The 23,016-nt window shown below is 36.7% G+C and overlaps 1 protein-coding gene across 3 annotated transcripts in view; it reads right to left on the bottom strand.

The window, feature by feature from the left end:
* Positions 1 to 397: 397 nt before the first annotated feature.
* Positions 398 to 23,016, bottom strand: part of cep128 (centrosomal protein 128) — a 68,326-nt gene continuing 45,707 nt past the window's right edge. For all 3 annotated transcript variants that reach the window (XM_089118421.1, XM_089118422.1, XM_089118420.1), the window contains exons 21-24: positions 8,654 to 8,731; positions 8,466 to 8,579; positions 2,605 to 2,713; positions 398 to 1,135 (exon numbers count right to left, since the gene is read on the bottom strand). In XM_089118421.1, coding sequence (XP_088974547.1) covers positions 1,038 to 1,135; positions 2,605 to 2,713; positions 8,466 to 8,579; positions 8,654 to 8,731 — 399 coding nt within the window. In that variant the 3' untranslated portion in view covers positions 398 to 1,037. The remainder of the gene's footprint in view (positions 1,136 to 2,604; positions 2,714 to 8,465; positions 8,580 to 8,653; positions 8,732 to 23,016) is intronic.

The following is a 23,016-nucleotide window of genomic DNA, read 5'->3' as shown; positions in this document are numbered from 1 at the left end:
ACAACGTGTAAATAGGAAAACAATTGCGTTATTTTGTCACTCATTTGGATTAGTATGAAAGCTGCAACCATTCACATCCAGTCTTTGTGCTAAGCTAGGCTAGCGGTGGGTGCGTCAAACAGACTTATAGCACGCACGGAGATGAAAAAGGTATGTATGGACTTATCTAACTCTGGGGGGTAAGGTGAATAGGCTAAAGTCCCAAAAAGTCGGAGTGTTCCTTTAAGGCATTCTATTTTTGCTATTACAGTATTTAAAACAAAAAGATTCAAGATATTATTTTCGATTATCGTATCTTTAAAGTTCTGACTGCAAGAACATGTCATGTGCACCCAAATTTTGCATCCTAAGAAGACAAATTATTAAGGAGTTTTGCAGCTGTGTTGTGATTATTTTTATTTGTGTCACATTCATTCAAGTGTAATTCTCATATATTCATTGTTTCAGACTTTGAAGTTAAAAAAAAACATTCATTCACAACATAAAAAGATATAAAATACAAAACATATCAGGCAAGGCACTGTAATTTAGCACAGCTTTCCTTAAATTGATGTATAAAAACTTAGGCCTAGTATAAAAACAAGCAAACCTCACTTTATGTTACTAAGTTAAGGTTAAAAAACAACATTATTCAAAATGAGATATTTTAAAATATAAAATACAGTAGAATCACAGAAATTAGTTTTCTTTAGTTAATACCACATAGATTTACCATGTTCTAAATCATCTGATGAAAATATCTGACAATATACAGTGTTACATCAAAGTTACAGATACATAAAAACAAAGACAAAGACAAGCTAAGCACTTCATGACCAGTACAATTAGCTGTAACTGAACAGTCATACAGGTACTACATGGGAACTGTGTAATGACATAGTATTACTGTTTGTAGTGTACAGGGCACTCATGTTCTACACTGAAGTAATCTGATAAACGTGAAAGTCTAAACGTGGGATCTGGTGGGATCAGAGGTAGTCATGAGTTTTTATTAACAGTTTGTCATTACTGCCAAAAGTTTCCAGCTGTAGAAAGTCCTACATGCTTGTGTGTTCAGAGTTTGCTCCATTGATTGTAAAAAAATCTTGGGTCAGACTGGATTCCATATCTGGACCGGCAAGAGGTTTCTGTGGTGCTTTAAACAGAGAAGAAAACTGAATGTAAGTGCAGAGTAGTAAGTGTAAGTGCATATATATATATATATATATATATATATATATATGTTTATATACATTAGTACCAAGAACACATTCATATTCTGAAAAAAACTATGGACTAATTCACCTTTCTAAAAGGTGTTTTACTCTGAAATAGTTCAATTACACTGCAAACCATATTACAAGATTTCCATTCAGCATATATCATATTTTAGGTCCTTTTTCAAGGCAACACCTAATCATCTGTTCATTTGCTTATACTGAAAATGAGCAACAATCACATTTTTTTTTATAGCTAGAGAGGAAATAAAAGAGATGGCCTTCTTCCACCAAACTGACTTGCATTTTTATTGACTTGAGAGTTGAATAAACTTGCCACCACATCACAGTCTTCCTTGTCAACCTAGCCACTGTACAGTATAAGCACCTGGGATTGTTTTTGAGTCGAGTCATTGTGGTGTGAGACTTTTCTCTTTAACTTTCTTCAAACCAGCGGATCTAGACTGGTTGCCCACTGAAGCTAAAGCCTTGTTCACAGTCCTGATTTCACAGAGAGCAAGCCAGTGTGAACCCCACAGTTCAGTCCGACGTTTTAAAATCATGTAGTGTTCAAGTTGTTGAGCTGTTCACATCACACGACACAACGTGATTGATCCACAACAGGAGGTAACGCACAACACGAGTTCTCAGTCACCCAACGATGGGTGGCTGAGAAACAGACCACAGTCTTGTCTACAAACCACATTTTGTCACGAAAAATCACACGATAAAGCGAACCGGAAATAACGCGAAACAGCACGCGCGCCAATACCCAGCGAAGAAGACGAAGAACACAACACACGAATATGGACGTCAGACAGAAACTAGTGCTGCAAACTGTTTGCCCGATGATTTGCTCTGAGAAAAAAACGCAAAAAAAGACAAAAATAATATTTACCCGGTTACCTCATCCCATGCCTTGCTCTGATTGGCTATAGCTCATGACATCACGTGAGGTTGAGTCGTGCGACAGCTCTAGATATCTAGCATGCTAGATATTTTTCTGGGCTCAGCGACGCGTCTGCGAGTGTCTTTGATGCGTTGTTGGCTCTTTCATACTAACAGATTGCAGAGCGTTTATTGCCCGCTAATCCCCCGAGATTTGCACGCGATAAAAATTCTAGACATTTTTAGCTTGTATGAATGCCAGTAAAGGTGTTAAATTATGTTTGTTTAATGCCATCTTTTGCCTAGGACTATTAAAGCCAGTATCGCCAGTATTATACTCCTATTAAACTGATTTTGCTTTTATTAGAACGTGAGAAATGATATACAATTTGACATCATATCATAAGCCATCCTTAAGGCCTAAACAGCAAATAATAATTTGTCATGTATTAGCAACAATCACAGAACATGATAAATTTGACAACTTTTAACAGCAGGTGTCCCGAACACGTGTACTCACAGGTATGGGTGGATAGAGAGGAACTGGTCAGGAAATTGTTCTGACTGAGCAGAGATGATGTCAGACCAGTGAACTGGAGACTCCGACAGGTCGCATCCAACTTCTCACCCTACGATTAACAGCAGACAGAAGAGTTAAGTCTAAGATTTAACATCCAATCTTACACAGTAAAAAAGTGTTCGTCTAATTTTGTTGTTGCTAAGAGAAACTAATTTCTAATGAGTAAACCATTGTTTATAGAGAAAATCTATAAAAAATTAATAACCATATTTTATTTTGTCATTTAATGACAAAACTTCAAGAACAGGGATATATAAATAAAGGTGACTTGACTTATTGTCACAATATTTGACAACAGTCAAGTCGTCACCTTTTGATTGATTCACCATTGATTCAAAGCTTTACAGTGATAAACAGGAAAACAGTGATCAATGATGCAAACAGAATTTAATTCTGCTGTAAAGCAGCTCTAAAAAGACAATAGCTCAAGTCAGTTCAGTGTTTATTCAGTTCAGTTCAATACTGTAAAGTTAATCACTTATGAAATAAATCATAATTGGCTCTGCAGAAAACAGTGAAGTCATCATCCGCTTTCACTCAATAATATTGCTAAATATTAAAATGATAGCTCACAAAAATTAAAATTATGTCATTAATTACTCATGTTGTTCCTCATGTTGTTCATGTTGACTTAATCTTCAGAACACAAATGATGAAATCTGAGAGCTTTCTGTACTCTATGCAAATGACACTTCAAAAAGTTCATAAAGATATAAATAGTTTTCTGAAAAGACACGATCACAACAGATTGAATTTAGGCTTTTATTCACATATAAACATTCATCAACGCATCAGTTCTGGTAAACGGAAGCTCAAGCATGTTTGTTTGACGTGCAAGAACCAATGAGGTTCATTCTCATGTGTTACGCTGCACTTTTGAGCTTCAGAAAGAACCAATGAGGTTTATTCTCGTGTGTTACGCAGCACGTTTGAGCTTCAGCAAGAACCAATGAGATTCATTCTCGTTACGCAGCACGTTTGAGCTTCAAAAAAGAACCAATGAGATTCATTCTCGTTACGCAGCACGTTTGAGCTTCAAAAAAGAACCAATGAGATTCATTCTCGTTACGCAGCACGTTTGAGCTTCAGAAAGAACCAATGAGGTTCATTCTCGTGTGTTACGCAACCTGTTTGAGCTTCAGAAAGAACTAGGGCTGTCAAACGATTAATCGCGATTAATCGCATCCACAATAAAAGTTTGTGTTTTCATAATATATGAAAACTTTATGTAACTATACACTATGTAACTATGTAAAATTGGTGGTGCACTATGTAAAATTATTTTATATATACTGTATATAAATACACACACATGCTTGTATATATTTAAGAAATATTTTCATGTATATACTGTAAATAGATTTATACATAATATATATTATATATAAATATAAATATTTTATAATATTTTTTTCTTAAATATACATGCATGTGTGTGTATTTATCAACCTTTTTCTGACTAGACGGTTTTCTACTTCCTGCTGTCCTTTTTTCACTAATTGTATCTTAATTTCAATCAATGTTTCATCAACCAATTGCCTAGTTTTAATAAATAAGAAGTATATAGTAAATGATGATCATGACGGAGGCAACAGCGTGCAAACTGGACTTTGGTCTCATGAATGAAACTCAGCGTAACGTTATTATGCCTAACCTCACAGGCCTGAGTGAGAAATGTAGACTATGCATCTTTGAAAGCAGAAGTAGCAGGAGTCAAGGGGCTAACCAGCCTAACCTTTTAGAACTGTGATTCTGCAGCAGTCGGGGTGATAGAGACTGTCGGATGTTTGCTGGAGATCGTGCAGTCATGCATCAGCTATCCTTTGGAAGTTATGAAGCAAAGAAAAACGTTCATTTTGTTTTTATCTGTGATTTAATAAAAAAATAACGTGATCAGATCACATTTGATGAATGTTTTTTTCGATTTAGTTTAGCGATGTGGGGATGACACAATCTAAAACACATGGCAAAAAAGCATAGACCAGACTCGATCCGGAAGTTGACTATCGGGATCGTCGTCATGGCAGCGCGCATTGTTTAGAGCAGAAAAAGGTGGATATATGAACAAAATAATTATGCATAGTGCACCCACATATATTATGTAAACACAAACTTTTATTTTGTATGTGATTAATCGCGATTCAGAAAGAACCAATGAGGTTCATTCTCGTTTGTTATGCAGCAAGTTTGAGCTTCAGAAAGAACCAATGAGGTTCATTCTCATGTGTTACGCAGCACGTTTGAGCTTCAGAAAGAACCAACGAGGTTCATTCTCGTGTGTTACGCAGCACATTTGAGCTTCAGAAAGAACCAACGAGGTTCATTCTCGTGTTACGTAGCACGTTTGAGCTTCAGAAATAACCAATGAGGTTCATTCTTTTGTTTTACACAGCACGTTTGAGTTTCAGAAAGAACAAATGAGGTTCATTCTTGTGTGTTACACAGCACGTTTGAGTTTCAGAAAGAACCAATGAGGTTCATTCTTGTGTTACGCAGCACGTTTGAGTTTCAGAAAGAACCAATGAGGTTCATTCTTGTGTTACGCAGCACGTTTGAGCTTCAGAAAGAACAAATGAGGTTCATTCTTGTGTGTTACACAGCACGTTTGAGTTTCAGAAAGAACAAATGAGGTTCATTCTTGTGTGTTACACAGCACGTTTGAGTTTCAGCAATAACCAATGAGGTTCATTCTCGTGTGTTACGCAAAACATTTGAGCTTCAGAAAGAACCAATGAGGTTCATTCTCGTGTGATACGCAGCAAGTTTGCGCTTCAGAAAGAACCAATAAGGTTCATTCTGGTGTTACACAGCACATTTGAGCTTCAGAAAGAACCAATGAGGTTCATTCTCGTGTTACGCAGCACGTTTGAGCTTCAGCAATAACCAATGAGGTTCATTCTCGTGTGTTACGCAGCACGTTTGAGCTTCAGAAAGAACCAATGAGGTTCATTCTCGTGTGTTACGTAGCACGTTTGAGCTTCAGCAATAACCAATGAGGTTCATTCTCATGTTACACAGGGAACTACACTGCGACCAAAATGGTCGCATATGCGACCTTTTGAAATCCCATTGCGACCCTAATTTTTAATGGGTCGCAAATGTATCACTGACTATTTTGACGGGTCTGTTTTTTAGTTTCTTTCGCGAGACGCAGAGATGTAAGACCCCGTGTACCTTACAATGATTTTGGTACACCAAAGGTAGATTTGCGCTCTGGAGTTCGGCTGATAAACTCTGCCATTAGCTAACTAATTATATTGCTAGCACTGATATTGACATCGACTAACGTTATATGATCACTAGCAGTTTCTTAGACTAGTTTTTTTTGTGCTGTGTAGGCTGAATCGTAATCGCGTGATTCGTATCGCGATAATTCGTAATCGCAATAATCGCGTGTCAAAGACACCTGATTGGCTAATACTACACACTGAAGATAAATAATGTTTTATTAAATAATTACTGAAAATATCCCTCTCTTCATCCCACACCCCAAACATGACATACAAAATGTTGTGGAACAGAAACAACAACCAGATATATATTTATAAGCTATCATTTTATTGTCATCAGTTTGCCTGAAATATATTTATCTGAAATATAGCATATTAATTTTACATTCATTCAAGTACAATTACCAAACATATATCAAGGTAATTTTGTCTTTTTATTAATTTAATTAATAAACTAATTATATAAAACTATTGTCAGTGTTCTACAAATAAACTGGTTCTATGCATTTATTAATAAAACTTAAACAACTTCAAAATACCAGGCTTAAGAGATTTATGAAAATGCCTTTTGCATTTTTGTTTTGCTTTTCACTTCATTGTACCGAACCGTCTGAATATCTGAACCAAGGTGACTTCTGTACCGTTCCACCCCTAATGCAGTACAGTTTCATTATTATTCATTATTATCCAGAGAGCGGCTTACTATAAATAATTTGTGCGACCAAATCATGTTTTGCGCCAGTAACTGAAAAAGTTAGCAGCGCAAGTGCCACCAGTGGAAAAGGTTAGTTTAGTTACAGATAGTTCCCTGTAACACAGCACGTTTGAGCTCATGTGTCAAGTAGGTTCAGTTTTTGTTTATATACGTTAATTAATGTTTAAATGTGAATAAACTATTAAATAAAATTTGTTCATCATATTAAGCGATTGAGTCTCTTCAGAAAATCGAATCACCTTTGATTATAGCACTTATTAATTAGAGATGCATCGATTACAGTTTTCTAGGCCAATCCCAATTTCCAATTGTTCCTTGAGTTTGACCTGCCGATAACTATTTTAGCCGATTCCGATTTAATTTTTTCAAACCACTTTACAGCACACACATTAATTTTATTTTATTTTCTATCTTCTCTTTAATACAACAGTTTGCATAGAACATTTTGAACAGATAATTGCTATAATATAAAACAGAACTATATAAATTACTTCTGGTGTGGGAAATTCACACACATCTAAAGTGCAGTGTTATGGAAGAACCATTTCCTTTTCAAATCCAATAACAATTATATATATATTTAGCATTTAAATTTAAATTTAATAGCATTTTATTTAAAATAAACATAGCCTTGCAGTATATAGATATTTATCTCTCACACACAGGCCTATTGCAATCACTTGTACATCAATGGCAAGTTATATTTCACAAACAGTTCTTCTCTAATCTGACACATGTCCAGCCAGGATAAACAGGACAAGTGGAGCATGTGCAGGGAAGTGATTGGGAAATAATAAAAACAATTTTAAATGGGTACATTTTCTATAAATATTTTTAAGTCTTCGTTTTCTTTTCTGACATAGCCTACTTCAGTTCTTGTTAAAACACACCAGACATGCACATTTTTGGATGAAATCATATTGTCCATCAAAAATGTGCCTTCACTTTAATTGAGCGCAGGAAAAATAGACTGGGCGCCGAAACCGCGCTTCATTGCTGCTCACAACGCTCACGCGCTTCTCCGGCTCCCGGTGTGAATGTACTCACTGATTAATATGCACGCCGAACAAAAAACACGCTGCTCCTGCTTGCTGTGTGAAACGGCCTTAATTCACCGGGTTTACTACATGTGCGTTCCGTGTGCAGTCTGTGCATGTGTGATACTGATGCGCGACGTTAATCATGTGGCACCCGAGTGCATTTAACCGGCATAAAATCGGCATATGTCAGACTGACTGGCCAGTCGTGATCAATTCCAATCACCAGCCGATCAATCGGTGCATCTCAACTTATTATATAGCACTTTATATAATAGAGATTGTTTCAAAGCAGCTTAAAAGGAAATAAAATAAAAATAAAAAGGAAAAGCTGTTTGAAAAGCGGTTGTTCAGCGGAAGTCAGTTAAAGATCCTTAATTATTAAAATAGATTTTTGCAGAACTGCTTTAGATTAAATGAACCAGCTCAGTTCAGCTCTCATATAAGTGTGTCATTACAGTCAGAACAATGATATTGTTGAATATTAAGTGTTGAATATTAAGTTAAAATGTAGACTGAACTACTCAATTCATATGGATTTGTTTTACTTTGAGGCATCAAAGTGGTAGTTGAATAGCTGGAGTAATTATTGACAGAACTTTTGGGTGAACTATCCCATTTAAGTGTCCCCAACTAAGCAAGCCAAAGGCGACAGTGGCCAGGAATCTAAACTTTATCAGTTGACAGAATGGAGAAAAAAAACAAAACATTAAGAAACCAAGCTCAGTCAGGGGACCAGTCCTCTTTTTTGGCTAAACTAAACTTTATTAAGTTTAAAAATTAAGTGCATGGAATCAGTGCTACAGTATATGTTCATACCCTGTATTCCTGAATCCTCCTCTTAGATTCTTCAAGCTGATGCTGGAGGTCCCCAACTATCTCCTTATATTTGGCATAACGTTGTTCCACCATTTCTCTCTGCCTCTGTGACTCCTGAAACGACATAAGCCAACCATGATATCTGCCTCAGAGGGAGGTTAAATTTTGACCAAAACATCACATCCAACCTCGAGATCCTTGAAGTTTTCCAGCAGACTGAGTTTCTCAGGAACTGACTCCAGATGATCCAAGGCCAGCCTGGTGCTCTGGAAAAGAAGAATATTCTGTCGTTTATTTCATATTAGTTCTCAAAGCCTAGTCTTTGAGAATTGCACTTTGTCTATTGCTTCAAGTCTCAAATGGAATGAGTGCATCTCCCAGAAGAGGCAAGGGTCAATTTCTGACACCAGCGTGTTGTTGTGCCAAGCAGTAATGATGTAAATAGACGGAGCTGTGAGTAAAGGCTGAAGGTTTCAGGAGCTAATTAAATGTTCGTCAGCCAACCATAGCACATAATGGTGATTGATATGGTAGGCGTCAGATAGCTTTTTTTCAAACTGTATAAATACTGCTGAGTCGATACAGGCGTCAATACTTTTAACAAACGACGGCATATTTCTTAGCCAAGTAATGATTTGTAATTCAGACATTTAACAGAAATCGTTACGCTTCTGCAAATAGTGTACTAAAGTCTGGAACATTTCAGAAATAATATTCTGTACCAAAGCACAGAAAGAGACCCTGGTATATTCTGTCTACAAACTCAGCTTTACAACATAAACTAGATTTGCATTTCAGAAGTGCTTTCAAGTCACCAGAAGAATAGTAGTGTAGTTACTGTATATGTATGTAGTTCTATGTAAATTAATTATAGCATAAACAAATATACATTCTAACAAAACTTTGTACGTTTAAATAACAAATTGCAAACTAAAGGAACACATTTCAGAGGGAAAAAAAAACTATGGTTAACAATAATCAACTGCTGAAGAGTGCTTTTTTTTACTCTTTTGTTTGCAAACTGTGAGGCCATCGATTCAGGTTTGGGCTCTGGCTGGACCATTCCAAAACATTAAACTTTCTTTGCTAAAGCCATTCTTTTGTTGATTTCGATGTGTGTTTTGGATCATTGTCATGCTGAGTTTCTCTTCATTATCAGCATTTTCAGAACTTGTGCCAAAACTGGCTGGTATTGGAGCTTTCATGATTCCCTGCACCCAGAGATAATCTGTCTCGCAAAGGCCCTTCAGTTCTTTCCTTTAGCGCAAAGTGGAGGTTATGATGATCGTCAATATTAAAACCATTCTCACCCGAGGCATCAAATCTCATAATGAACTGAAAATATGTTTAAACTTCATAAGCTTTGGCAAAGTATCTGTCACACAATTTTGATTAGAAAGCGCAATATCGCCTTAGTGCCCTTATCAAATCGGGAAAGGTTGAAATTTAAGTATTAGAACTGCGCACTTTGTTCACGAGATCAGTTCGTGATTCAGTGTTTTCAGAGCAGCTCAGTTCAAAGTAAATGCAGTAAACTCCATCTCTACATGCGCTGTCAGTTTAATGCGCATTTGGAAATGCAACGGCACAAATTCACACTGCACCGACAGTTGCCGACACGGACACTGTAACGGACACTACGTGGGATTTTGTATGATTAGTGTGTTCTCCCTATCAGTGTTTGCAGGTGTCTGTTGTAGTTGTGACTGTTAGCATTGGTTGCCATCTGTTGGTACAGTGTGAATTGGCCTTTAAAGGGCACCTATTATGGAAAATTCACTTTTACATGGTGTTTGAACATAAATGTGTGTCGGCAGTGTGTGAGCAAAACCATCCTAGAATAATAAAAATCCACCCAGTGTTTTTTTTACAATCTCAATAAATCATATTCACTGTCTCAGAACGAGCTGTTCTAAGATCCAGCTCTTTGTGACGTAGAAAGTGAGAAAGGGGTTTGATTGACAGTGTGGTTGTGGCATAGACCCCGCCCTCGGTGATCTGTACACACATCTTCCATTGTTTCAACGACAGCCTGTAATGTCTCTTGGAAACATAACTGTTCTGTCGTGGGTTTATTCTGTTGTTGTAGTTTAAAAGTTAATCCTCAACTGTTAATCGTCATCTACTGTTTGCGATCCACCGTCACATCCAGTAACAGTAATTGTATTTTATGATTTTTGACCAAATAGTCTTTTCAGTCAATGTCAGCCAATTCAACAACAAATGCGTCTAAAGTTGTTGTTGTCGTAGGATGTCTGTGTAGGCTATATAATTTAAACCTTGTTTGTATAGTATCCACACGTTTATATATATTTAAAGATATTGTATTAAAAACTGCATATATGTTCTTGTTCTGTAAGTTAGCCATCTCCTCACATTTGCCACAGAAGCACCTTCAAACGTACGCTGAATGACATTCAAAACAGCGGTTTCTCTCAATCTCTCAGTACCGACTGCCATTGGTATCAAGTTACGCCCTCATCCAAAGGCAGGGCGGGGATATGCAGCTCATTTGCATTTAAAGCCGTCTACCCCCGAAACAGCTCATTTTTAAGCAGGCCCCAAAATGACATTTTCAAATGGTTATAATAAATTAACTGTGGGGTATTTTGAGTTGAAACTTCACAAATACATTCTGGGGACACCAGAGACCAATATTACATCTTGTAAAAAGGGGCATAATAGGTGCCCTTTATGGCAGGGTAGGTGATTTGTACCAGATTTTTTATTTTTTTTTATGTTGGTTGAAAGTCTCTTCACATCCTGATAGTGATGAATAAGTTATAAATGTATTCTGTGGAAGGAGTTTGACCATAAAATGTTTGTCCAAATGCAATGATACAATGTCCTATCTGCCTGTCAACATATGTAGGAGAGCGGGACACAACCTAACGCATTTTGGTTTTGGCTCAATTAATTAAAAAATAATTAGGTTAGATTAATATCATTTTACACAAGCAACATACACATCTCTGCTACAAATGAACACTTAAAGTTTTTTTTCTAGGACCTACTATTTTCGTACAGTTGCACTGAAAGTGAAAGAAGTGCAAATGTTACAACTTACCCCATATGCGGGGTAAATTGTAACAGAAAGAGGGGTTAGTTGTAACACTTGTGTGTAACACACATAATTCAGTACTATTTTATTTGTATAGTTTGATATTGTTTGTGCATCTGTAGACAGATATCCACACATCCATCCCTCATCCAATCATCCTTCTATTGTGGATCAATATCATGGATAGAGACATAGAAAAGGGCTGCACAGTTTTGTAATAAATAATAATAAATAAAATTATAAAATATTGTAATTGCAATTAAAATAGATGTGTGTGTGGCAGCTGCATGTACAATTATTATTATTAATAATAATAATAACAGTAATAATAATACAAATGAGCTTTAAATAAAAATTTAAATGGTTTTTTACATTAAAAACAGGCCAAATTTTTAATAAATAAACAAATTATCATTCATAGTACACTAAATTTTAAACATTTTAAATTCCAACATTGTTTGTGAAAGTCCAACAAAGTTAAATGTATACTCAAACCTGAAAAGTTGTGTGGCTCCGTTTTCATTTGATTATCATTGTACACTTGGCAGCTTAGTTGTAACACTGTGTTACAACTAACCCCGCAGTGTATTACATACTTTAAGCCTAGCTAACAGTCGCTAGGAATTGCTGACATGTTTCAAAACGGTGCTATGTTTGAGCCAACAAGACAGTGATTAAGGCAATATAAAGTTAGATTTGGAAACGTACACACCCAACTCAGAAACCGAAAAAAAAATCTATGATGAAAAAATGTACTTGCATGGTGTCAAAACACTCTTTGTCCAGTATCTTCACGAAACATAATCAAAACTTTCGGCAAATTTGCGGGAGACCGTATTCTGGCAGCAAGAGAAAAAGAGCGAAAAGACAACCCTGCTTGATCCTGACTGACTATATAAAAAGTCTGTGTTACATTTAACCCTGTGTTAGGTTGTGCCCCACGCTCCCCTACTGTATTTCCATACCTCCGTGCACCCTGCTCGTGCAGACATCACACGTCATCAGCGCGTTTCATGATATGAGTTAGACAGACGTCAGTCATCGTACGAGCACCGCAACCGAAACAGCAGCCACTTTTTACTGTTACTGTAATTTGTTAGAGATGGAAACCCATGATGTTATACTGAATTTGGAGCAGCTTGTCACTCCAATTTATGTGTTTCAATTGCAACACTGAAATTAAGCTGCAGCAGTCAGGTGGGTACAGGTAAGTGCTCTTTAAATTGTTGATATTCATTATTATTATAATGTTATGTGCTTTGAGACATGAGGTAATTTAAAGGGTAAGTTCACCCAAAAATAGTGTCATTAATTACTCACCCTCATGTTGATCCAAACCCACAAGACCTTTGTTCATCTTCGGAACACAAATTCAGATATTTTTTCAAATATCAGATATATTTCTAAATCCGAGCTCTCTGACCCCTCCATAGAGAGCAAATTTTCAAGGCCCAGAAAGGTAAAGACATTTTTAAATATTCCATGTAACTAGTGGTTCAACCTTAGTTATATGAAGCAACAAGAATAATTTTTTGTGCACAAAAAAACCCTACTTTTTTCAACAATTTCTTCTCTTCCGTATCACTCGAATTCTTGAGAGCTATTTGTAAGCTATTGAACTCTACATGAATTGTGCTTTAGGTCTCAGTGGTCTTAGTGTAGTGTTTAAAACGGCACTAAAGTGTAAATACTGTCTGGATGCCCAAACAGTCAGAAACCAGTGAGAGTACATAAAAGTACCTTTCCAATGCCACCAGAAAAAAAGGCTTCCCTTTTACACTTTCCCATTAAATGATCCTGAGTTACTGAAGTTGTGGCTGCTGGCTGTTCAGCAGGATGTTAATTTACTGCTTCAATACGTCAAGCAAATGAAGTTGTGCATTGAACATTTTTCACCAGACGACTTCAAACCAGGTCAAGGAAAGCTACAACGATTTCTGAAATCAACAGCTCAGTCAGTACCCCCAGTCCGAAGGCTCTACACAGTAAACCACGATCAGCAGGTCCATTACAGCCCCCCAACCAGGACCCCCACAGTCAGAAGGTCCACCTCTTACCAGTTTTCTCCCACAAGTAACTGATAAATGTGGAATTATTTTATTATTAACACGGAGGAATTATTTTCAGCTGCATATTTAGCTGGTGTTCCACAGTCAGCCCCAGTTGACTCAAGCCATATAGCATCCAAAGTTCTACACGAGATTCCGAGGATTCAGTTGTGTCAAAACTTCTGTTGGTGCTATCAAGTCCAGAAACAGCTGAACAGCGCTCATAACCATTAACATCAGGGACATGCTACTCCTTACCTCCCACGAAGTCCTATCAATTGGTAAGCCAACTTTAAATAATGGTAATGTAATTATGTGTGGTTCTTATAAATCAAATAAATAAATAAATAAAGTTATTTTTATTCTTTGCAATTATTCAAATCACAAAATTTTACTTTTCAGTACTTCTCTTTATGTAGGATGAACAAACATGTCAGAAAACCTGTCTGAAGACCTTAGTCAAGACATCTGCATGCTTTCCCTAGATCCTCTAACAGACAAGAACCACCTCAGTTCTGTTCTTCTATGGAGTTCATTGACAATTGGAAACGCTTTTGTGGCACCTGACCTGTTAAAAAGAGATGCTATTCATCCCTCCTGAGGTGGTGCTACTCTTCTCTAGTAATATGGCACATAGTCTTAGAGTTGAAGCTTGATTATCTGATTCTGGGGCCCAGGTCAGTAATCAGACAGACTGGTTAAACAGACCATCTGCTATCTCTGTCACATCACTGAGGTCAGATAAATCCCAACACATGACTCTCTCACCTAGATATCATCACAGAGACGGTCTGTGCCCCAAATTAGAAAATACAAAAACTCCCAAACCCATTTAAGGGTAAAAGTTTGATTGATGTTCAACAAATTAAAAAACATATATAATACAAATGAAAAAAATGATAAAGCTTGTGTTGCTGAATTTTCAATCATTTTCTTCAAAAGCACTTATTGTTAATGATATGATACAGATCATAACGTAGATGTGCTGTTTGACAGAAACTTGGCTAAAACCAGACCTAACAACTATCCAAACTGTTATAGACCTAAAATAGCTTTTGTAGCCCTATGTCACTCTTAAAATTTCAGAGAAAAGGACATAATCAGAGATTATTTAGAAAATAGAACATTGCACTTTGCATATTATAGGCTACTGTAAAAAAACCCACATAATTAAAGTTGAATTTATTTGATCATTATGAAAATTATTTTCATTTCATGAATATAATGACCAAAATGATCACATACATAGAATCTTGTTCAAAAAGCCTAATACACAATGAAATCAATTCACCAAGTTAATAACATTTAAATAACATTCGTTGCTATACAACCATGCACTGTGCTCTCCACAACGACAGAGAAGTTTTAGTAGGGAATGCATTTCCACCACAGAAAAACGCTTGCTGTAGCTCTGATAAAAGATTTATTTACGGATGAGAGAAAAACATCCAAGTGTTTGGGTGCACATGCTGAAAAGTTTATGAGCGCACTTCCCGTGAGCGCATAATGAGCGCGCTTCCCGTGAGTGCGCCTATTTGAAATAACGACCTCGAGCGCGCAAAAGACGCGATACGTGAACTAATCAGGAGACCCTCTTGACATCGCTTCCGTGAACGGCTCCTTCTCAGCAAGCGGGGCGCCATTGCCAATAATTGAATCGAAATGATAAAAAAAGAAAAAGAAAACCTTCGCGGCAGAGAGGATTTTTTGGTAACACTTTACAATACGGGTGCATTAATAAGCATTAATTCATGCTTAACTAATGCACAAATAATACTGAATTAATGTGTAACTAATGATTATTTAAGCTATTCATTAATGATTACCACATTGAGAACTGATTAAGAGTCTGTAGGTTTAATCTATTAGTTCATACATGAATTGTTATTAATTAAATATGTAATTGTGGGTTAATTCCATAATAACTCATTTTTTTAACTAATAGTGTTAATTAATATGTTAATTACCAAAATGAGCCAAAGCCTTGTATTTTAACTTCCAGATAATATGACAGGTACACTAATATGCATTAATACATGATTATCATTGTTACTGCAAATTCATGTGCAAATTACTACAATTACTAAATGACTAGTTAATAATGATGTGCCGCAACAAGTAAAGTCATAACATAATGATACCTTTGCAAATCATTAGCTAATGATTAATTAAAGCAGACAACTGGAAGTTGAAGTGCATAGCTTTGACTAATTGTGGTAATTAACACATTAATTTACACTATTAGTTAATAAAATATGTTATTAAGGAATTAATACACAATGACACATTGAATTAATAGCAATTCATGTAATAGTTCATCTATTAATTATATAGACTCTTTATTAGGTGCTGATGCAGTAATCATTAATTAATGGTTTAGTTCTTCATTAGTTATACATTAACTCATGATTATCAGTGCATTAGTTAAGCATGAATTAATGTATATTAGTGCACCCGTATTGTAAAGTGTTACCGATTTTTTTAACTGCTTGTGCCGCCCCCCATCTGACATGAAGAAATGCCGGCCCGGGCGACTGCCCGGTTCGCCCGTGCCTAAAACCGCTACTGACCAGACCATTTCATTACTTAAAATGAGTCCACATCCCGTAGATTGTTATAAACATGAGCCTCATCTGAAAGGCAAAGGAGGAAGCGTTCCTCCGGAAGTATCTTCAATATTACGAAGAAGTCCAGTTTTAAATATAATTGTGTTAGTGTTTAAATTTGATAGTGCTTAGTGTAAATCATAAATCTGACTCCTTGTTACAAATTCTACCACTAAAGATTGCTTTATAAATAATCTTCCGATCAGTTTACTAACCTCAGCATCCCAGATAGCTTAGAAAAACTTGATGTTGCAACAGAAACTATTGCCTCTCTTTTCCAGCAGTTGCCCCTTGGCACTTAAAGAATATTAAATGCTTGGGCCCTCAAGAGAGCAGCTAGAAAAATGGAGCACAGCAGGAATAAAACAAAACTAGAGGTTTTTCGCATTTCATGAAAAGAGAGCTTGATTGCATACAGAAAGGCATTAAAACTGCTAGATCTACTTATTTTTTAGACTCAAACACAACCCTAGGTATTTATTTGATACAGTGGCTAAATTAACAAGAAATAACGCTTCAACTTCTGATGTTTCCCAAACAGCATAGCATTTACTCTCAAGATGCAACCATACTATAGTATCGCATCAGACATCCATTGTAGTGTCCCTAAGGAGAAATTCTATTCATTTCTTGCTTAAGAGAGAGGAGAGGAAAAATAGTCTAAACTCGTTAAAACATCTAAATAAACAGCATGTATGTTAGACCATATACCGACTTATCTGCTGAAAGAGATGGTTCCACAGATCATAGATCATCTTCTTAAAACCATACATTCATCATTGTCATTAGGATAAGTACCAAAAACTTTTAAGCTGGCTATTATTAAACCTCTTATTTAAGATCCTAGAGAATTAGTAAATTACAGGTCGATCTCAAATCTACCCTTTCTGTTAAAAATACTAGAAAAGCCAGTTTTCCTCATAACTATGTTCCTTTCTAGAAAAAAAGGGTATCTGTGGGGATTTTCAGTCAGGATTTATACCGTATCTTAGTACTGAGACTGCTCTCATTAGAGTGACAAATGATTTTCTCTTATCATCCGTTCATGTTTGTATCTCTCTATAGCCCTTTTCAAACAGAGATTACGGAAAATACACAGATAATGTGACCCGGCATTTGTCCCAGGATTGTTTGATTTTGGTTCATTTACACTGCCAGTGATTTGCGGGGATCTGTGAGTGCGTTCACACACAACCCATAAAGATCCCGGAAAGACACATGACGTCAGGACGAGACGTGTAACGCACGCGTCGAATACATGTACACATGCATACCATTCCACAGCTGGTGAACGATCTCCGCTTCAGCGCGGATAGAGAGGAGCTCATGGTCTCTGCTTCGTTCCAGTTTGCAGACATTTGTTCGTAGTTTCTTTGTTAATGACGAACACAAACTTTCTTCTAAGAGCAACAATGGCACGAGTGTCATCACTATGACTAGATTTTGTTCACACAGCGCGCGTTCCGGGACTGATTCCGGCAATGTTACTAGGTCCCCAACCCGACATCGATGCCGGTATAAATCCCGGGTCATGTTAGTGTTCACACAGAAGGCGTTCTGGCAATTTCCCGGGATCAACACGCTGTGTGAAAGGGGCTTATTAGTGTTACTCGATCTTAGAGCTGCATTTAATACTGTTGACCACAACATTCTTTTGAATTGACTTGAAAATTATGTTGGTATTAGTGGAATTGGATAAGCATGGTTTAAATCATACTTATCTGAACGTTATCAGTTTGTATCAGTAAATGAAGAGATGTCATATTGATCACAAGTTCAGTATGGAGTACCGCAAGGCTCAATACTAGGACCATTGCTTTTCATCCTGTACATGCTACCCTTGAGAGATGTCATTAGGAAACATGTCATTAGTTTTAACTGTTACAGTGGGGGAAATAATTATTTGATCCCCTGCTGATTTTGTAAGTTTGCACACTTATAAAGAAATGAAGGGTCTATCATTTTCAAGGTCGTTTTATTTTAACAGATAGAGATATATAATATTAACCAAAAAATCCAGAAAAACACATTATAAGGGTTCTAAATTGATTAGCATTTGATCGAGTGAAATAAGTATTTGATCCTCTACCAACCAGCAAGAATTCTGCCTCCCACAGATTGTTAATGTGCCCATTCTTGACCAACTACAAGAAACGTCTCAACTCTGTGCTTGCCAACAAAGTTCTCCACAAGTACTAAGGCATATGGCATATTTAGCTTGAGGATCAAATACTTATTTCGCTCACTGAAATGCAAATCAATTAATAACCTTCATATAATGTGTTTTTAGTTGATATTCTGTCTCTATCTGTTAAAATAAATCTACCATAAAAATGACAGACCCTAACAATTGATGGCTGCTCTGTCAAGTCTTCATCATTAGTTAGGAAGCTGGGTGTCCAATTATATACCAACCTTTCATTTGAAAGCCACATTTCTTGCATCTGTAAAACCACATTCTTCCATCTTAAAAAATCTAAATTATTACATATGCTTTCAATGCCAAATGGAGATAAATTAATGTGTTCATGACCTCAATACTGGATTATTGTAATCCTCTACTGGCTGGTATCCCTGCATGCTTAATAAACAAAGTCCATCTGGTCCAAAACACAGCAGCTCGAGTTCTTACTAGAACCAGGAGGTATGACCATATTAGCCCGGTTCTGTCAACACTGCATTGGCTCCCTATTAAACATTGAATACATTTTTAAATTTAGCCGATCACTTACAAAGCATTAAATCGTTTAGCTCCCCAGTACTTGAGCAAGCTCTTATAACGCATTATAGTCCTTCACATACAGTATACTGTAGTCCTTGTCTGGTGCAGTGGTTGTATTTGTGAGCCCAAAACAAATTTCCCATTGGGACAATTAAGTATACCATACCTTACCATATATCTATTACGATCTCACAATTCTGGCCAGTTGATAATACCTAGAATATAAAAATCAACTGCAGGTGGTAGATCCTTTTCCTATTTAGCACCTAAACATTGGAATAGAGTGTGTCTGCTTCTCCAACAGTGCTAGGAAGACTGTCAGTTCCAAATCTAGACTAAAAACTTATCTCTTTAACCTGGTATATACATAGAATATATTATACATGTATATTATTCAAATCATTTACAAGATTGTTAGGCTGCATAATGTAAGGTCAGCCGGAACCAGAAATGCTTCCTATAACACCTGATGTACTTGTTAACATCATAAGAACAATGGCATCAGGCATCTACACTAATATTAGGCTCTCTGTTTATCCCGAGGTTTAGTCAGCCGGATTCGGGCCGTATCCAGACCAGATGGAGGACCTGCACCTAGACACGACCACAACGCATCCCTGACATGTCAGCAGAGATTGTGTCAACTAGACTCTCCCCTGTAAAGGCCTCATCGACACGACAGCCAGTGGCACTGATACTCAACAAAACCCATCTCCATATCAACTCTGATCATCAACTAAATGAAACTAAATAATATTCCCAATGTTCCAATTCAATCTTGCCTGTAATGCTGCCTGAATCATAATCATTTACTGTTCGTTTACTGCACAAGTCTACACTGGCTGTAAAAAGAAAACTGTAAAGATATATAGTAAGTACCTATAGGCTGCATGTATAATACCTCATTAGTAAAGAAATTGGCTACTAACGCTACAGAGAGTGAGGCACCGGGTCCTTCTGGCATCTGACGTCGCTTTCAATTCATTTTGGGCAAATAAAAAAATCACTTTTAAAACACAGCGGCTAAGCTGGTATCCTCTGTTACACAGCGAGATACATGTGTCGTCTGAATTATCCAAACTTTCAAGCTGTGGCATGAAAATATTCCAATTGATGCAGCACACACTCTCCTGATCAGTAGGCTAAAACTGATGACATGTATGACATCACCAGCTCTCCATTGCTCTCTGTCTTTCAGAAGCTTGTGGCTGTGGTCGTGTTGCAGCATCTTCTCTCTCTGAGTTCATTGTCTGTATATTCTGGTTCGAATAAGTAAGGTTGGGCAAAAAACTGCAATTCATCCTCTATGTCAAAATCTGAAGACATATTTATGAAGCATTTCATGTACAGTGTGCGTCTTCCTTTGTTTGCAAACAAAAGCTTCTGGTTTATATGTCAATTTTAAAATCATAATTTTAAATCATTGCTCTGTCTAGGAGCATTTTAACAGCGTTTTTCTTTCTTTATGTACAAATCTATCTTCAACCCAGGGAAGATAGGAAGTGATAATAATAATATAAAGTACTTCCAACACATTTCATAGAAAGAATGAAGCTCGAAGTATGGTTCAAATAATTAAACAAAAAAAAAAGTTTTAAACAAAAGTTCTGTAAGAGGTTTATAAGAGGGACCAGCAGTAACAGTGAGCCTTCTTAGTCCAAGAGCCTTCTTTAAGAGGCCTTGTATTAGCTACGGGATCCATATATTCAAGCATAAATGAATATTTGTTATCATTGTTGATGGGTTTTCTGTACCAAACTGGATCACACTGCCTTAAAACCCAGAAAGCCAAGATGATGTCAGAAAATCTTACAAGAGAGTCAGTAAGAGTCACTTCAGGTGAAGACATGTCTGTACTTTACAAGAATTATAAATTCCTATTATTTAAATCAGTTAAATGATTGTAAGGCTGCATAAATTAGGTCAGCCAGAACCGGGAACACAACGATGTACTCATTGACCATAAGAATGGAATCTACGCTAATGTTAGTCTTTCTGCTTATTCCGAAGTTTACAATAATCAGCTGTATCCAGACCAGATGGAGGACACGACCACAATGCATCAATCAAGTGCAGAAATTGTGTCATCTAGACTAGGGGTCGGCAACAGGCGGCCTGCAGGCCAAAACTGGCCCACCAGCAATAATATTGCCCGGGCCACAGCCTGAAAAGTTCTGAAAGACATTCAAAAGAATCTGTGGATCGCTAGACACACCTCTAAAATAACCATCATGAAATGTCTAATATTATATTAAATGCGTCTCTATAGCACGTGTTGTGTTTATCATGCAATTTAAATGCGAAAATAAGCAGTTTTTGTGTGCATTTGATACGCACTTTATTGCGTGTAATACACATGCACCCCACACCACTAATCCTACCCAACGTATAATACACACGCACCCGACACCAGCACTAAACCTACCCATGCGAATCATATGCACTTAAAAACTCATATTCGCATATAAATTGCACAATAAACACAATGTGTGCTATAGAGGTGCATTTAGTGTGATCGGGTTGTCGTTGCAGATAACACACTGGCTTTGCATTTACAAAACTAGGAATGCATAGTTGTCTTTTCATTATTCTTTGTATGGCTATTTTCGCTGTCAACTTTCCTCTTTAGACTCTTTGATAGTGCCATTTTCTCTCACCTGCTAGCTTAAATGTTAACATCACTCTACACACCCTAACATAATAGCTTACCTCCAACCTGGAAACAATAAAAAAATGCAGTTTAGTATGTGAGGGTGCCAACGAATAATTCTAAGTTTAAAAGTAGTCTATGTCAAATAATTATTACAATAACTTAGACTCCATTGTGTAACAAGCAAATTGAAATAATACATATTTATTATTCACAATATGGAAAGAGCAAATAATATATAGTTCGTTAAGAGTATGACTCAAAAATGCCATTTAAGGGCTTATTCAAGTCCTCTTATTTTTTTAGTTATTTTTATCCATTCCGCATATCCCACGTGTATGTTTCAGCAAGGCGGGCATGTGTTGCAAGATGCCGCAACATATCGGTAGACATGGAGTGGGCCAGACTTGATTTTGACCATTTTTTGATTTTGACCACAGTTTTATTGGTACAGCTTTCTTTTACAGTACAGTACTTACAGTGTACTTACAGTGTACTTACCTAGAAGTACTGGCTAATATAAGGTAAGTACATGGGTTAGGGGTAGGTTTAGAGGTAGGTTCAGGATTAGTACCTAGTTATTACACAGTAATTGTAATTACTACAATAAATGCATAGTATGTACATGGGTAACAGGACTGTAAAAGGAAGTGTTACCGTTTTGTTTTGTAGAAAGCCTTTCTAAATATTGAATTTTGTTTTGTATCATTTGTATCTTATTTTTAATCAATGCTTTATCAACCAGTTGCCTGGATTTAATAAATAAGAAGCAAATTTAGCAGACAATATAATCAGGACATGGAGGCGCCGGCGCTGTTGCATTGCTCGTGAACTGGAACTCATCTCATAAATGAACTGAAACTCAGCGTTTAAGCTGCCTCACAGACACAAGAAATATATAGGAATCTTAAAAACGTCTCATTTTAAACAAAACGATTCAAAACGAAAAGAAACCGACTGCTCTCTGCTTAAGTAATCCATGTGAAATGTGCATTTTTCTCTATAGGCGCATTAACTACTGCGGTCACTATTGCAGCCGACACCGACACTAATAAATAATTAAAATGTCCCCTTGCTATATTTGAAACATTCATAATCATTACTTTTGCCGGTTCCTAGTGACAGCTTTTGCTTTATTGGCAGCATCACCCTCTGGTTACATGCACACGGTGTCACCACCGAATCAGCACCGAAAAGATCAGGATTTTTTTTAGACAATCGCACAACCTTTTCGATATTCTATATTTAAATCAACAAATCCAATATTCAGGATTTAACACAGAGTAAATGCTCACAACCAGTTACAAAAGACACTGTAACAGTCTGTCACAGGCAATTCTAGTTGCATTTTTAATCAATTAATTTCTTAAATTATCCATTGACTATGTTCTGGCCCGTCATCTAGTGTCAAAAATATTTTTTAGCCCGATGCCATCCTTACTTGCCGACCCCTGAACTAGACTC

This window comes from Pimephales promelas, chromosome 13 (assembly GCF_988280905.1).
Source record: "Pimephales promelas chromosome 13, fPimPro1.hap1.1, whole genome shotgun sequence".
NCBI lineage: Eukaryota > Metazoa > Chordata > Actinopteri > Cypriniformes > Leuciscidae > Pimephales > Pimephales promelas.
Note: the sequence above shows the minus strand (reverse complement) of the source record. Positions and strands in the feature narration are given on the sequence as shown.